This window comes from Schistocerca cancellata, chromosome 2 (assembly GCF_023864275.1).
Source record: "Schistocerca cancellata isolate TAMUIC-IGC-003103 chromosome 2, iqSchCanc2.1, whole genome shotgun sequence".
Classification (NCBI taxonomy): Eukaryota; Metazoa; Arthropoda; class Insecta; order Orthoptera; family Acrididae; genus Schistocerca; species Schistocerca cancellata.
The window spans coordinates 67,818,557-67,836,912 of record NC_064627.1 but is presented as its reverse complement, the minus strand read 5'-3'; the positions used below and the strand labels follow the sequence as shown (position 1 = coordinate 67,836,912).

The window sequence follows — 18,356 nt, the reverse complement described above, 5'->3', positions numbered from 1 at the left end:
TCGCTTTGCGACAGAGGCGCCGCCGCGCCGCCACGATATGCGACCGGGCTACACACAACGGACCTTGCGCATCAAATGACGCTAACATACACTCAAAGACAAAAAACGAACGACGCACCATGAAGAAATTAACCGAATGGGGCGGAAAGCAATAGATGTGATACACATACAGGGTGAAAAGTATTTAAACCGACAAACTCTGGGAGGTTGTAGTGGACATCAAAACAAATATTTTTCCCTGATGTCATTTTTTCTGAGAGAATTATTTAAACTGGTAGAGGCCGTATTACGCTCTTCGGTTGGTGGAGACCGTATTACGATGTTCAGTTGTTAAAGGGCGTATTACGCTCTTCAGTTGTAGGCGACTGCTGTCCATCAGTGTAGTAGTGCATTTTCTCTGTCTGCTAATGGAGCGATACAAAAAAAAAAAAAAACGGTTGAAATGGCTCTGAACACTATGGGACTTAACTGCTGAGGTCATCAGTCCCTTAGAACTTAGAACTACTTAAACCTAACTAACCTAAGGACAATACACACATCCATGCCCGAGGCAGGATTCGAACCTGCGACCGGCCGGCGGAGCGATACACCTGGAGTGAGTACACGTACTGCGTAGCGCACCACAACGGATGAGCTGCACAGCGCGTTTATCAACAACAATATCCTAATCGCCGTATCCCGCATCATACGGCCTTTGCTGCTGTGTACCAACGTCTGCGTGAGACCGGGTCATTTTGCCGATTACCAGGACAGGGGACGCCGTCGCACGGTAAGAATTTCAGGAAGCTGTCTTGCAATATGTGGAGCGGGATCCTTCAATCAGCACTCGTGCAGTTGCACGTAACATGGGGACGAATCAGACGAATGTAAGAACAGTCCTTCGAGAGCAATTGTTACGTCCATTTCACATACAGCGTGTCCACAGCCTGGAACCAGTTGATTATCCACCCAGAGCACAGTTTTCGCAGTGGTACCTGAAACAGTGTGAGATGCATCCTACATTTCCATCCTCTGTGTTGTTTACCGATGAAGCAACGTACGGGCGTGATGGAGTCTTCAACATGCACAATTCGCATGTTTGGAGTGAGGGTAACCCACATGCCACAGTTACTAGCGCTCATCAAGTGCGGTTCTTCGTTAATGTGTGGGTCGGTGTTGTTGGGGACTGTTTAATTGGGCCGTATCTGCTACCTAGGCCACTAAATGGCAGGCACTATTACAATTTTCTCGCCAGAGCATTGCCAGAATTGCTGGAAGACGTCCCGCTCCCTGCAAGACAACGCATGTGGTTCCAACATAACGGGGCGTCAGCACATTTCAGTCGTCGTGTGCGTCGATTCCTGGACCGACGGTTCCCAGGAACGTGGATTGAGAGAGGTGGTCCTGTACCATGGCCTGTTCGATCCCCAGACATGTCCCCTCTGGACTTTTTGTGTGGGGAGAGATGGGCAACCTTGTTTACGCAACTCCTGTTGCATCAGAGGAGGATCTGGTTGCCTGGATAGTAGCAGCAGCAGCAGCAGGAACAATTCAGGGTACTCCTGGGGTTTTTGCCGTGTTAGAACATGATCCGACGGTGTAACCTTTGTTTACGTGTCAATGGAGGCATTTTTGAAAATCTACTGCAATTGAAATTGGGTTGTGTTAATGTGTTGTCTTTTGGTCATAAAAAAAAATGGAAAAGTGTTTGTTGGTATAATTAATTTGCCGCCAAAGAAATCTTCCTCTACCGGTTTAAATACTCCTCATAGGGAAAAATGACATTAAGGAAAAATATTTGTTTCGATGTCCCCTACAACCTCCCAGAGTTTGTCGGTTTAAATACTTTTCACCCTGTATACAGACAAACAAATTATTACAATTTCAGAAAGATTTAATGATTTATTCGAGAGAAGCAGCATTACAAATTGGACATGCCAATAACGCGTTGGTCCATCTCTGGCCTGCATGCAAGCAGTTAATCCACTTGAGAATTGACTGATAGCGTTGTTTGGTGTCCTCCTGACGGATACCGTGCCAAATTCTATCCAACTGGCGCGTTAGATCGTCAGACTCCCGAGCTGGTCGGACGGCACTGACCATAATGCTCCAAATGTTCACAGCTGGGGAGAGATCCGGCGACCTTGTTGGCCAAGGTCTACAAACAATAGAAACTCTCGCCGTTTGTAGGCGGGCATTATCTTCCTGAAATGTAAACCTAGGAAAGCTGTACTTGCAGTGTGACAAAACGGGGTGTAGAGTATCTTCGACGAACCGCTGTGCCGTAAGGATGCAGCGGAAGACTATCAAAGGGATCCTGCTATGAAATGAAATGACACCCCAAAACGTCACTCCCGACTGTAGGGCCGTATGACGGGTGACAGTCAGGATGATGTCCACAGCTTTCCGAGGCGTCTCCATACGCATCTTTTCCCTGGAATCTTATTTGTTAGAGTCGAATTGTCTTCGGTAATGAGCCACAATTCGAACTGACCCCCATGTCCAGCGAAGACGAGTCTGTAGACGCCCTGGCAACGGGGGGATACCAATCCAGGATGGTCGCCGAACTCTACATCTACATCTACATCTACATCTACATAATTCTCCGCAATCCACCATACAGTGGGAAGCGGAGGGTACCTCGTACCACAACTAGCATCTTCTCTCCCTGTTCCACGCCCAAACAGAACGAGGGAAAAATGACTCCCTATATACCTCTGTACGAGCCCTAATCTCTCTTATCTTATCTTTGTCGTCTTTCCGCGAAATATAAGTTGGCGTCAGTAAAATTGTACTGCAGTCAGCCTCAAATGCTGGTTTTCTAATTTTCCTCTGTATCGATTAACGAAAAGAACGCCTCCTTTCCTCTAGAGACTCCGACCCGAGTTCGTCAAGCATTTCCGTAACACTCGCGTGATGATCAAACCTACCAGTAACAAATCTAGCAGCCCGCCTCTGAATTGCTTCTATGTCCTCCCTCAATCCGACCTGATAGGGATCCCAAACGCTCGAGCAGTACTCAAGAATAGGCCGTATTAGTGTTTTATAAGCGGTCTCCTTTACAGATGAACCACATCTTCACAAAATTCTACCAACGAACCGAAGACGACTATCCGCCTTCCTCACAACTGCCATTACATGCTTGTCCCACTTCATATCCCTTTGCAGTGTTACGCCCAAATATTTAATCGACGTGACTGTGTCAAGCGCTACACTACTAATGGAGTATTCAAACATTACGGGATTCTTTTTCCTGTTCATCTGCATTAATTTACATTTATCTATATTAAGAGTTAGCTGACATTCTTTACACCAATCACAAATCCTGTCCAAGTCATCTTGTATCCTCCTACAGTCACTCAACGACGACACCTTCCCGTACACCACAGCATCATCAGCAAACAGCCGCACATTGCTATCCACCCTATCCAAAAGATCATTTATGTAGATAGAAAACAACAACGGACCTACTACACTTCCCTGGGGCACTCCAGATGATACCCTCACATCCGATGAACTCTCACCATCGAGGACAACGTACTGGGTTGTATTACCTAAGAAATCTTCGAGCCACTCACATATTTGGGAACCAATCCAATATGCTCGTACCTTAGGTAGGAGTCTGCAGTGGGGCACCAAGTCAAACGCTTTCCGGAAGTCAAGGAATGTGGCATCCGTCTGATACCCTTCATCCATGGTTCGCAAGATATCATGTGAAAAGAGGGCGAGTTGAGTTTCGCAGGAGCGATGCTTTCTAAAGCCGTGCTGATGCATGGACAGCAACTTCTCTGTCTCAAGGAAATTCATTATATTCGAACTGAGAATATTTTCGAGAATCCTGCAACAAACCGATGTTAAGGATATTGGCCTGTAATTTTGAGGATACGTCCTTCTACCCTTCTTATATACAGGCGTCACCTGCGCTTTTTTCCGGTCGCTCGAGACTTTACGTTGGGCAGGAGATTCGCGATAAATGCAAGCTAAGTAAGGAGCCAATGCAGTAGAGTACTCTCTCTAAAACCGAACTGGAATCCCACCAGGACCTGGCGATTTATTTATTTTCAACCCATTCAGCTCCTTCACAACCCCAGGGATGTCCTCCATACGGGAATCTGTAGGAGACTCAAACGGCGGTATGTTTGTAAGATCCTCCTGCGTGAAACATTTCTCAAATGCTAAATTTAAAAATTTCAGCTTTCGTTTTGCTGTCTTCCGTTGCCAGGCCAGACTGATCGGTGAGTAACTGGATGGGAGCCTTCGACCCGCTTACCGATTTTACATAAGACCAGAATTTCCATGGATTTTCAGCAAGATCTTTTGCTAAGGTATGACGGTGGTATTGGTTGTATGCTTCGCGCATCGCTCTTTTTACAGCAGCACGAATCTCTACTAAGTTTTGCCTGTCCTCATTCTCCCGATCATTCTTGTACAGCGAGTGCAATTGTCTTTGCTTCCTGAGCATTCTCCGAATTGCTCGGTTAAACCACGGTGGGTCTTTTCCGTCCGTAACCCACTTTTTCGGCACATACTTCTCCAATGCGTGATTTACAATGTGTTTAAAATTTGCGCATAATTCTTCCACGTCCATCGTACCGGAAGTAAATTAAGTCGATTCATTTGCTAAGTGGGATACTAACAACTGCTTATCTGCTCTTTCTAGTAAGAATACTCTCCTAGCCTTCTTTACCGACTTTTTGACTTTCGTAACCATAGTCGTAGTGACAACATCAAGATCACTAATCCGTGTCTTAGCACTGACACCGTCGATGAGGTTTGGTCTGTTCGTGGCTACCAGATCTAAAATATTTCCATTACGCATTGGCTGTCGATTTAGCTGCTCAAGATAATGTGTTCAAAAGTAATTCACACGTCGGCTTGTCCGTACCACCTGCAATGAATCCGTAGACATTCCAGTCTATACTAGGTAGGTTGAAGCCGCCTCCGGGTACTTCTGCGATACAGAGCGTAGACTCCCTTTGAATGATTCTAGAACTGTCACGGTGGAACTTGGTGGCCGGTAATAACACCCAACAATTAACTTTATTTCTCCTAGCCCTGTTAAACGTGTCCAGCTAACTTCACAATCCCACTCTCCCAATTTAGAACGTTTGATCCTTTATGAGGCAGGGCCCTCCAACCCGCTCGGGATTTTGATGATCTAATGCGCCAACTGGACAGAATTTGGCACGACTTTCCTCAGGAGGACATCCACCAATGCTGTCAATGAGTGGCAAGCCGAACAACTGCCTGCATAAGGGCCAGAGGTGGACCAACGCGTGATTGATTTGCTCAATTTGTCAAGCTCTTTCTCCTGATCAGTCATCCAATTTTTCTGAATTTGTAATCATATTTTTATCTGTACATGTATTTCACATCTACCGATTACCGTAACATTCAGATGATGTCGTGGTGGTCCATCTTCTTTTCTTAGAGTCTATAACTATTCAGTTGGTGATCTTTCGTTGTTGATAAAAATATCAAAATTTAGAGACTAGACAGCGTTAGTTTCCATGTATAGTTAAAAAGTAATAAAAACTTTCAAACTATATTTTAAGAAGTTTTTTTAAAAATATATATACTAAATTTTGGTGCTACTCAAATAATAGCTGAAAGAGCACAGAAAAGTACAGTTTCGAAACAGCACTGAAAAAGTGCATAACTTGAATTATAATAAAAGTTACGATATAAAAGTGTAATAACTATCGGAAAACCTTCAGTTACAGCCATCCAGACAGTTTCAGTTGAAAGTGTGCAGTAATGAGTACAGTAAAAACAGTTAATTCTTACGTAAGACAGAAGTGAAAGCTGAGGTTTATTTTTATTGTGAATTACGAAAAAAACTCCATCCGAACAGGCCTCGGAAGACCCAACAGTACTGACCGACCGTCGTGTCATCCTCAGGCGATTGGTGTCACCGGATGCGGATATGGCTGGGAGGGGGGGGGGGGAGGGGAGCATTTGGTCACCACACTGCTCTCTTCGTTGTTGTCAGTTTTCGTGGTCCGATATGATTTGCGAAGTATTTTTTAATTGTATTCTTGGTGTTCTTTGGCTCATGTGTCAACTGTCTGTCGATGTCTGATGTGGGTCACATTCAGCTCACATGTTGTGGAAAGATAAGACATAACTTTACTATGTTCATTGAACTTTTTCATCTCGTGTGTGAATTTTTAACTTAGATCTAGAAACGGTACAGGCGTGACCACAAATTTCGTCAAGACAATGTTTCCAAAGTAAAGCTTTATAGTATAGTATGTGGTCATCTGTTGTTTCAGTCTGTGAACTGTCATATTTTTCTGTGTTTTTAATTAATTCAATTAGGAGAAAAAAACGTCGTGGCTGAAAAGTGCAGTGGAGTGCATGTGTCAGTACCAGTTGTGGAGCTGAAGTATGATTAATTTGGAGGGGATTTTTCTCTTACGATGTGTGGTCGTACGTAAGCTGAAATTATAGTTTCGTTGTGTTAGTGCGCTCCGATCCACATGTTACTTAATTACAATAGCGACCAATTATTCATTCATATTCCTTTCCCAGGATTCCTTTGGCAATTTCACACACTTCTCCTTACAGTAATTACAAAATTCTGTTCTACTTCTAACTTACAAGCCTCCCGTCGGTGTTTCAGGACTATTCGTGATGGATTTATATGCGCGTGTCGGCGATCCGGTTGCTTACACACTACTGGCCAATAAAATTGCTACACCACGAAGATGACGTGCTACAAACGCGAAATTTAACCGACAGGAGGGAGATGCTGTGATATGCAAATGATTAGCTTTTCAGAGCATTCACACAAGGTTGGCGCCGGTGGCGACAGCTACAACGTGCTGACATGAGGAAAGTTTCCAACCGATTTCTCGTACACAAACAGCAGTTGACCGGCGTTGCCTGATAAAATGTTATTGTGATGCCTCGTGTAAAGAGGTGAAAAGGGTACCATCATGTTTCCGACTTTGATAAAGGTCAGATTGTAGCCTATCGCGATTGCGATTTATCGTATCGCAACATTGCTCCTCGCGTTAGTCGAGATCCAATGACTGTTAGCAGAATATGGAATCGGTGGGTTCAGGAGTGTAATACGGAACGCCGTGCTAGATCCCAACGGCCTCGTATCACTAGGAGTCGAGATGACAGGCATCTTATCCGCATGGCTGTAATGGACAGTGCAGCCACGTCTCGATCCCTGAGTCAACAGATGGGGACCTTTGCAAGACAACAACCATCTGCACGAACAGTTCGACGACGTTTGCAGCAGCATGGACTATCAGCACGGAGACCATGGCTGCAGTTACCCTTGACGCTGCATCACAGACAGGAGCGCCTGCGATGGTGTACTCAACCACGTACCTGGGTGCACGAATGGCAAAATGTCATTTTTTCGGATGAATCCAGGTTCTGTTTAGAGCATCATGATGGTCGCATCCGTGTTTGGCGACATCGCGGTGAACGCACATTGGACGCGTGTATTCGTCATCGCCATACTGGCGTATCACCTGGCGTGATGGTGTGGGGTGCCATTGGTTACACGTCTCGGTCACCTCTTGTTCTCATTGACAGTACTTTGAACAGTGGACGTTACATTTCAGATGTGTTACGACCCCGTGGCTCTACCCTTCGTTCGATGCCTGCGAAACCCCACATTTCAGTAGGATAATGCACGCCCGCATGTTGCAGGTCCTGTACGGGTCTTTCTGAATACAGAAAATGTTCGATTGCTGCCCTGGTCAGCACATTCTCCAGATCTCTCACCAACTGTAAACGTCTGGTCAGTGGTGGCCGAGCAACTGGCTCGTGACAATACGCGGGTCACTACTCTTGATGAACTGTGGTATCGTGTTGAAGCTTCATGGGCAGCTGCACCTGTACACGCTATCCAAGCTCTGTTTGACCCAATGCCCAGGCGTATCAAGGCCGTTATTACGGCCAGAGGTGGTTGTTCTGGGTACTGATTTCTCAGGATCTATGCACCCAAACTGCGTGAAAATGTAATCACATGTCAGTTCTAGAATAATATAGTTGTCCAATGAATACCCGTTTATCGTCTGCATTTCTTCTTGGTGTAGCAATTTTAACGGTAAGTAGTTTTCATACGACAGACTATCAACACGCACAAATAAGCGTTGAACTGCATTACAATGAACATATGGTGGTGTCCACGAGACGCCGCTAATTCTGATTGTGGGCGCAAAGAAGTTCACTCAGAGGTCAAGTAGTTGTCGTAGGTGTGTTATCTGGGATACACAGCCACCATTCTATCAGTAGACGCTGTGAGTGGAATTATCTCATTAAGTCCAGACAACATCAGTTATTACGCTTCGACGGGGCTAATGTAACGAAGTTCCTCAGCATACCAATAAAGCACTCAAAAAGCGCAGCGAGTATCCGAATATTATCACGAGCAACTGTGGAATATAAAACATAGGCTGTACATACGCACGTAGTTTCAATAAGTACTGTGGAATATTCATTCGTGCTTACTTCGTTGTAGAGGGTCTATATGGGTGCCACCATTCATTCATGAAACAGCCCTCACAAACTGTAGTTTTTCATTCACTTACTCGTGAGAGCAATGTTGAGGAACAGACCATTGATGTAGGAGAAACAGTGCTGATGTTCACAATAATATTTTGCCCTCTTTGATCATTAGTTGTAGATTATCTAAAACAAATAAGGAGCACGAATGACTTACCCTCGTGTACGGCTGCGGATTCTCCATCGTAGAACGTCCCGTTGTCACTCCCGTCGCTAAGCACGGTAGTGTCGTACTGTCTGCTCTCTGAACCTGCAACGAGAAATCAGTTGAAGGCTGTTGACCGCGTGGCATACTCAACATTATTACGATACGATATTACAGATACCTGGGCTATGTTGATCTGAGTCATTTATTGCAACAACAATATTTCTTCGTTCTGGCCATTGTGGAATTTGATTCAGTTTAGTGAGCAAACATATCGCTGTCGTAAATCTCCGGTAAGGTAATAGAAAGACTATGAGCAGATACATTTCGATTAGTTTCAGTCGACGTAAGTTTAATACTGACAGTAAGTGACAATTTTTCTTATAGTAGCCTGAACATTTTAAGTTTTGACGGTCCATGCGACTTCGTTTTTTTTTTTTTTTTTAGTTTTGTTGGTTTAATTCATCATACACAATTGAAGAAATAGGTATGTAAGTTATGCATCTCTGATGAATCGACGATCGATCATCCTAAATTGTAAATAATATCGCTGCACTCATATGAAAGCACTAGTTGATTCAGCCAAATCCAGTCTTCAGTTTATGATACGAGTTTTTTGTCACAGTATGTGAATCAGTGCAATGCACTGTCTCAGTATGTGCTGTTAGTGACTAACAAACAAACCCCTCCCACTCCAAATACTTTAAAGAATCGAACGCCCATGTATAAAATAGCTTCAAACGTCTGATTACCTTGCAAATGAATTTTTCAGGTATCTCAGCGTTTATTACGTCATACGATGATATAATTTTGCAGGTACATCCAATGGTATTTTGTAAACTGTGTGCAAACGTGTTCCCGATAGAGTTAGTAATGACGAAATAGGAAGTTGAAACGTCTTACGTGATGATGAAGTTTTACTGCATGGACATCGAAAATGTAGTAAGCGGTAAACATTTTCCTTTCATCATTTTGTGGAGGATGCCGGCGAGAAAAAGTTCCTTAAACGGTTGAAACTATGTGTAAAGTCTGTTGGAAGCCGCTAAGTGGGTTTTTTGTCAAACATTGGGTAATTTGCCAGTTACGAGTTACGAGTTATTTTGCCTCTAGCCACATACCCAGTTTCTAACTTTAATACGTGATGGTGTTAAACCTTTAACGTAATATTACAACTTTTAATTAGTATATTATGACAACAATTAAAAATTTTAAATTCGTTCAATAGTTATTTGAAACACTGAAAAAAATTCAAGTTTTTGTTCGTCCTGGTAGCCGTTAGGTAGGCAATCTGCGGAACTGGCTCACCGTTGTAGCCATTTGGTAATGTAGACTAAAAAGCACGTAACACAAGGGCCCACGGATACGTGACAGGTACTCATGTTAGGTTTTTCTGAATCTAGAACATTTGTACATATGTATACTATCTTAATGTAATTGCATGAAATGTATTTTTAACCATCATCTAGATGCGGAAATAATGATTATCTACTTGAAGCCAAAATGGACGGAGTGGCAGCGTGGTTCGAGGCGCCATGTCACGGATTGCGCTGCCCGTCTCCCCGGAGGTTCGAGTCCTCCCTCATGTATGGGTGTGTGTGTTGTTCAGCGTAAGTTAGTTTAAGTAGAGTGCAAGTCTAGGGACCAATAACGTCAGCAGTTTGGTCCCTTAGGAATTCACACACACATTGGAACTTGAAGTCAAGAAACTATCTTTTAACCTGATGTAATGGTGTCTGTGAGTAGGCTATCTCCTCGTACAATAGCTGAGCTTTGTTATTATTCTGACGAGTGCTTTTTATTATTTATTTCTGATAGTATGTAAGTAACTTGGAGACAACCGCCTGAGCAAAACTGGCTGTCGGTAACTCCAATGACTCCAAAAAGGTATTTGTCTGTCCATAGCGCATAGAATGTAACAATCATAAACATAAAATTATAGCTAAGAAACAAACAACAACTATTTTCTTACATCGATTAGCATGTACGTTTAGAAATAAAAGGCTGTTTGGGTTCACATGTTGTGTAATTTGTGAACAAATACATGTTATTTAAAATCATGCATCAGTTGATGTCAAACAAGTATTCCACTAGTCAACAAAATTCGAGGTCTGATGCCGCATGACACGCACCCCTCTCCATTTCTTTACGCAGTTGTCTTTAATTCACTGTAAAGCTGCGTTTCCACTCTGTTTTCAAAGCAGTTAAGTGGTTTTTAAGTAATATGGGTCGAAAACGTCGCGAAATTACAGAAAAAGAGAGAGAGAGAATTTTGCATAGGCCATCCAAAAGCAAAACCTTTCCATAAATCAGAGAAACTATTGGCAGACCATCTAGTGCGGTGGAGACTGTTATGTACAGTTTTAATCACAACAAAACATACGATAACCAATGACGAAGCGGTCGTCGTGAAGCTCTATCCAAGATGGAAAAACGACAGCTATTTAGAGAATAAATGAAAATTCGAAAATTATGCGCTCAAAAACTTGCTACTGCAGTTCAGATGCATTCAGGAATGTCTGTTACTGCTTCTCTACTAACAACACAAACCTCCATTTATACTGGTGGGTCCACAGCTCATGATATCTAGTGTTTAATTCTGTATTACAAAGGGTTTCAAATGGTTCCAAGCACTATGGGACTTACATCATCTGTCCCCTAGACTTAGAGCTACTTAAACCTAATTAACCTAAGGACATCACACACGGTGCGGCTGGTCCCGGCGGAGGTTCGAGTCCTCCATCGGGCATGGGTGTGTGTGTTTGTCCTTAGGATAATTTAGGTTAAGTAGTGTGTAAGCTTAGGGACTGATAACCTTAGCAGTAGGTTCCATTAGATTTCACACACATTCGAACTTTTTTTTTTTTTTTTTTTTTTTTGGACATCACACACATCCATGTCCGAGGCAGGATTCGAACCTGCGACCGTAGCAGCAGCGCGGTTCCAGACTGAAGCGCCTAGAACCGCTCGGTCACAGCGGCCGGCTGCAAACGGGTGCCTGCTTACTTTTGATAATGTAGTGTGCACGCGGAATATCTAAACACTGGTGACACAAGAACAGTATCATCCTAAGAGAAACGATATGCTCATAGCGAGCTCTCACTTTACAATGGAGTAATAGCCCGTAATCGCAACATTTAATGACAGTCCAGATGGAACTGGTTGTCTCATATCCCGTCCGATATACAGATTTAGATTCGACGTGTCTTACGCTGGATTTTTAAACGGCATGACCGTATTCCATCTTCGTCCTGCCTGAAGCTGAGCTTCTACGCCTGCTTGTGTAGATCTCAAGCAATCTTTCGGTTAGTGGAGCAGTGAGTGTGGGAAGAATGGCAGTCGGTAAAGCTTCGTATGAGCTAACTTCCTGTGATTTTTGCGTTGCGGTCATTTTACGAGATCTATTTGCGAAGAGGTAGCATGTTTCCCGACTCTTTGCGTAACGTATGCCTTCGGAATTTTAACTGCGAACTTCTAAGCGACGCACAACGCCTCTCTTGTAGCGCCTGCCACTGGAGTTTGTTGAGCGTCTTCGTAACCCTCTCGCGCCGAATAAACTATTCTCGATGACGTAACGCGCTACTCTTCATCGGATCTTCCCTGTCTCTTCCATCAATTGAGCCGGAGAAACGGTTACAATCGGTCAAACAAATGTTTCTTTCGTGGGCAAATTACGTATCCTTGAGATTCTGTAAGTAGGCTGTTTAGGCTTTTACGTTGGTAATGCCATGTGCTGTGTATGAAAATCGCTGACTGCGCTGTGTGAAGTCTGTGGCTGGTTGGTCTCATTTTTGGAATATTCGCTAGTGTAGCGTTGGGCAGTTGGATGTGAACAGCGCGTAGCGCTGCGGAGTTGGATGTGAGCCGGTGGATGTTGGCAGAGAGATGCCAGAGTTTTGAGCGGACGATCTGGACGTGCGTCCGCCAGAAAAAGGAAAATTGTTTAATTGGATGTCACAAAATATATATAATGACATTTGAACGCTGTTAAGGTAAATACATTCTTTGTTCTCTATCAAAATCTTTCATTTGCTAACTATGCCTGTCAGTAGCTAGTGCCTTCAGTAGTTAAAATGTTTTATTTAGCTGGCAGTATTGGCGATCGCTGTGTTGCAGTAGTTCGGGTAACGAAGATTTTTGTGAGGTAAGTGATTCATGAAAGGTATAGGTTAGTCAGGACCATTCTTTTGTAGGGATTATTGAAAGTCAGACTGCGTTGCGCTAAAAATATTGTGTGTCAGTTTAGTGATGATCACAATAAGTAAAGAGAAAACTGTTGGAGTACGTTGAGTTTTGCTCAGCTGTTTGAAAATCAAATAACGTGGAAGTTTACCAGCACATTCACAATATTTCAAAGGGGAAGTTTCATATTTCTTAATTTTTAATAGGGGACCTTACAATTCTTCCAATGAATCTCAGCCTAGCATCTGCTTTTCCTACAAATAGTTTTATGTTTTATGTGGTTATTCTACACTAGGCCGCTCCGGATGCTACCAGGTATTTTACGACGTTTTCTGTTTCTACTGTTATGTTTCCAATAGTGGTTCAAATGGCTCTGAGCACTATGGGACTTAACAGCTGAGGTCATCAGTCTCCTAGAACTTAGAACTACTTAAACCTAACTAACCTAAGGACATCACACACATCCATGCCCGAGGCAGGATTCGAACCTGCGACCGTAGCGGTCGCGCGGTTCCAGACTGAAGCGCTTAGAACCGCTCGGCCACACCGGCCGGCTTCCAATAGTGTAATGAAACGGAATTGGATTTCTTCGCCTATTTCTGAGTAATACTTTACACTCATTTACGTTCCAGGTTAACTAATAGTTAACTGCACCAGTCATCAGCCCTTGTGCAGGTCTTTCTGCAACATTATTATTTCACAGTCGACGGAATAATTTCTAAAATGCCCTCTTTCCTTCCTTATTCTGTATAACCTCTCACAATTCTTTCATTGCTCTGTGTATTGGATATGTAAGGTACCCCCAAAAAGCTAAAACTCCGTCTACTGGCTCTGTAAGGCGATTCAGTACCAACGAGCCACAATATCATCATCTGTCATTCTGATTCTGTACCGAGGCACATGGGGTCGGCACACGCTCTCCCTGCCGTTGTCAGCTACCCAGATTTTTGGAGCCGTCAGTTCTCACTCAGGCAACTCCCCAACTGGCGTCATCACAAGGCTGTTTGCACCCCTCCCAGTCCTCCCTCCAAGAAAGAATCCTTTGTAGTATCGGACATCGAACCCGGGTCCTCAGCAAAGCTGCCAAACACGCTGACCTTCTTCTTTATTTTTTCACAGCTGAGCCTTTGAGGCGAACACCACTCGTGTTAAACACCCCCAGCACCTCCAATAATTTCAGAATAGATGAAGTAGCAAAAGTCCTATGCAACAACATATGTACGGAATTGGTCTGTTTCCATTTTATAGTTTAACAAAATCCATTCACATGTTACCTCTCGTGTAAACATTGATGTTCTTCTATTAAATGGCTCGATATTCGACCACTATGTTGGTTCCACAGATTTTACCTGGGCAATCATTTCCGCTACACCTTTACTCAGTGTGACAACGGACTTTTTCTCACAACACAAGAAAAAATTTAAATGTAGTCAAATCTGTGAACCATGGAAGTCATGCCTGTCATACACCTCGATGTATTCGCGCCGAGCCAGGTGACACAATGATGAGATACTGGACTCGTGTTCGGGAGGACGGGGCATGCAAACTTACGGCGAATGCTGGTGTGCCTCCTTTGGCAGGGTACGGCTGATTTCCTACTCATCCTTCATCTGTCTCAGGTTGTGCTCCGTGTCTAATGACCGCAGTGTCTACGGGACGTTAAACCCACATCCTCCTTTCTATATAGTCACATTTCCCCGAATGCTGCATGGAGATGGACTCGGACGAAGATTGCAAAATGTGCTGCTGCGCCATCGCGTTTGCGACGGATTTTTCCAGGCGAATTATTTTTATATCCGTTTTCTTTGTTTTTCTTTAATTAACGTTATTAATATTACCAAAAATATAAAAATTTTGGTTTATGTAAGTTTTATACATATATGTTTGCCGTGTGCTATATCTAAATAGATTAAAATCTTTGCAAATCAAAGGAATGGACAATTGAAAGATAGTGAGCAGCGATATAGCAATGACGTCATTTTTTTTTCAAGAATCGAAAGTGAGAAAATGAGAATTTTACGACTGTAGGACTAACAGTTATTTAACAGGGTGTTTAAAGAATGTTTGATTCCAAATGGTTAAAGTTGTTGAGATTCTGAAACTGTTTTATGATCATACAGGAGCTGACGTTTGAGTTATAAATGACGGAATATTGTGCCTTTTTACTGAATTACGGTGAGTAATGATTGGTTATCTAACAACACTTTCATGAAGGCGTATCACATATAATTACTTCATGTGACTTTTCTGTTAAATAAATGCCTGCCGGGGTGGCCGAGCGGTTCTAGCCGCCACAGTCTGTAACCACGCGACCGCTACGGTCGCATGTTCGAATCCTGCCTCGAGCATGGATGTGTGTGACGTCCTTACGTTAAGTTAGGTTTAAGTAGTTCTAAGTTCTAGGGGACTGAAGCGTCAGAAGTTAAGTCCCGCAGTGCTCAGAGCCATTTTTTTGTTACATAAATACTCGAACTCGTACAGTTATATATCGGGCGTTGCGATCAAATTTAACACAAAATCGACTATTGTGGGTAAATTGATAGTATAAGTCCCAACTAGACATTACTTCATACACTACTCCGTATTTATTTTTACTTTCCAGAAATGCTGTTTGATACAAGTCAATGTGTCCCACAAGAGAGTTAATAATTATTTTAATCTATACTATACAGGTCTCAGAATCTAATTATTTCTATAATGTACCTATAATATTAAGGAAACTGCCCCGCCACCTTAGCAAAATCAAAGAAGGATAAGACTGCATCATCACTAGCCTTCTTCGCACGTTACGAGGTAGGTGAGACTTTTTTTGTATATATTGTTGGCAGCAAAAACATTGGGAGCAAAAGCTCAATCTTAACATAAAGTCGCGACACTCCGTCTCGCTTTTGTTACCCACAGTGAGCGCAGCGCCCCAAGCGACTAGTAAGCGACACTTCTGAGTATGATACCGAATGGATGTGAATACTAAGTTTGTATTGATTTGTAACGAGGGTTTTTTTCGATGGGGAGTGTATGTAGTGCCATAAAAATTAACAACAGCTGCGAAGTGACACCACATTTGTCATTCTTTAATTTTATTTACGATTATCTTGTAATATACAGATATTACAGATATTTACGGAATAACGTCGTTTTCCTTTAATAAAACAAATTACTAGTGACCTTTTGTAGAAAGACGTGAAAAATCACACAGATGTGATACAGTTTGTCAACACAGAAGAAACCAATTCCACATACGTTGTTAAATTTGAGCCACAAACGGCAAGAATATAAAATTCATTCTCTTTTGAAGTAAAAGTATCTACATTTACAAAAATACTCGTGTATAAGAAAACCTAGTGAAGTATAAGAATGGGTGAATCATAAAAACTTTTTAAGTGTCAAGAAAAGTGCCTGCGATAATAACCATAGACAACAAGAGAAATGTAGGCTTCACAGGCTTGAAATATATATTTATATTCGCTTGCTTCCATCGGAATAAGCTGCAAATATACAAGCATTCGAAAGTATTTCATCACGAATAAGTTGTAGGTTATGTCACTGATTCCGTGTTATTCGGCTGGGTTTACATGTAATTCACGACAATTCAAGTTTCTTGGTTATTTATTAACGCAAGGAATGCAATATTATAACTCCTGCTTTGTTAATTAAGTAGAAAACAATTGAAAACAAATATTATCCTCGCGGCACATTTGACTGTCTGCTTTCCCACCGCTTGGGGCGCTAGTGTCGCTCCAGCTGTCAAACGGTAACAACTTACGCACAAGAGTGTGTCGTGACTGTGTTTATTAGACCGCGGCAGAAATGTGAAAATAATTTGTATCTTGGACAAATTCCTTTTCAAATTTAATGAAACAAACCATCTTAGAAACATTCTCGGCTATATTTATTTGGTGGTACGCTAGCGCACATATTACAAAAGTGACATTATTAATAATACATAAAATTCCTCTGATATCTCTGTATTTGCCTCCCTGTACGTTGACGATTAACATTTTCAAACCAGTAAAAAACTCATTTACGAAAAGCAGCGTACGAATTCTACTATGTTCGGTTGTATGCTTTGAACGTGATTTTGACACCGAAGTAAGTTAAAGAAAATAAAATAAAGGATACAGCTACACTTACATGTTGAAACCGTATTTCTTCCCGAATGTTCACCCATTATTTTACCCACTTAAGGACTGACTTTCCAAAAATGCTGAAACACTATTTTCTGACTAAGAAACCAAATGCAAGTGTTCGTAGTTCTAGCTTCAAAATTCCTTTAATAGTGATATAGTTTCAAAACGACTTTCATCCGCTATTTTACTCCGTTAGGAATGGAATTTCGCACAATTCGTTCTTAAACGATGCCTACAGAATAAGATCCACCCTCTGTCCAAATTTCAAATTTCTATCCTTAGCGGTTTGGGCTGAGAGATGATGAGTCAGTGAACCACTCTGACTCTGTTTCACTCCCTTAAGTACTGAATTTCCAAAAACAGTGAAACACGTATTTTTTCATCTCTATCCGAGAAGCCAAACATGAGTTTTCAAAGATTTCTTTTTAAAAATACTTTCGCTATGAAATATTTTCATAAAACGTTTCACCTCCTATTTCATGGCCTTAGGGGTTGAATTTCCAAAAACAGAGACATGCGTATGTTTTATGTCCAACAGAAAAGCTGTATACAAATTTTTATCGATTTAGCTGCATAAATGCTTGCACAATGGAATATTCCCATGAAAGAAATCGTCGCGCGGGGTAGCCAAGCGGTCTAAGATGTCTTGTCACGGTCCGCGCGGCTTCTTCCGTCGGAGGTTCGAATCCTCCCTCGGGCAGGGGTGTCTGTGTCGTCCTTAGCGTAAGTTAAAGTTAGATTAAGTAGTGTGTAAGCTTAGAGACCGATGACCTCAGCAGTTTGCTCCCATAAGACCTTAACACAAATTTCCAGATTTTAAAAGAATTCATCCCGCATAGGAGTTCAGTTTCTGAAAACAGTGAAAGAGGTATTTTTTTCTAACTGAGAAGCCAAATTTAAAGTTTCATTGATTTATCTTTAAAATGCTTTCATAATAAAATATTTTCATAAAAAATCTTGTTCTATATTTCACCCCCTTACGGGTACCAATTTCCAAAAAGACTGAAACACGTACATTTTTGCAATTTTATCTAATGAGGACATGGTTGGAGACCACGGCTGTTAAATGAAATAAATTGTTGATGGTGCACAGCAACCAGCCACAAATTGGTTTTAGGTTACTTTAGTTAAAAAGTATCGTTCCTGGCATCGGATTTTTCACAATTCATCATCTGACTGTTTTTTCACGCTGGTTGCTGTACACCATTAACAACGTATTTTTTTTATTTGTAACCGAGAAGACAAGTCCATAGATATAGCCTTAAAATACTTCAGTATTTCTTTAATAATAATATATTTACAAAACAAAGCTTTCACCCCTATAGGGTTAAATTCCCAAAAATTATGAAACACGTATCTCTTTATTTGTGACTGAGAAACCAAATACCTATTTT

The 18,356-nt window shown here is 42.1% G+C and overlaps 1 protein-coding gene across 1 annotated transcript in view; it reads right to left on the bottom strand.

The window, feature by feature from the left end:
- Positions 1–18,356, bottom strand: part of LOC126150881 (homeobox protein aristaless-like) — a 1,095,272-nt gene that overhangs the window by 636,453 nt on the left and 440,463 nt on the right. The window contains exon 2 of the mRNA XM_049915905.1: positions 8,669–8,761. Within this exon, the coding sequence (XP_049771862.1) occupies positions 8,669–8,761 (93 nt within the window). The remainder of the gene's footprint in view (positions 1–8,668; positions 8,762–18,356) is intronic.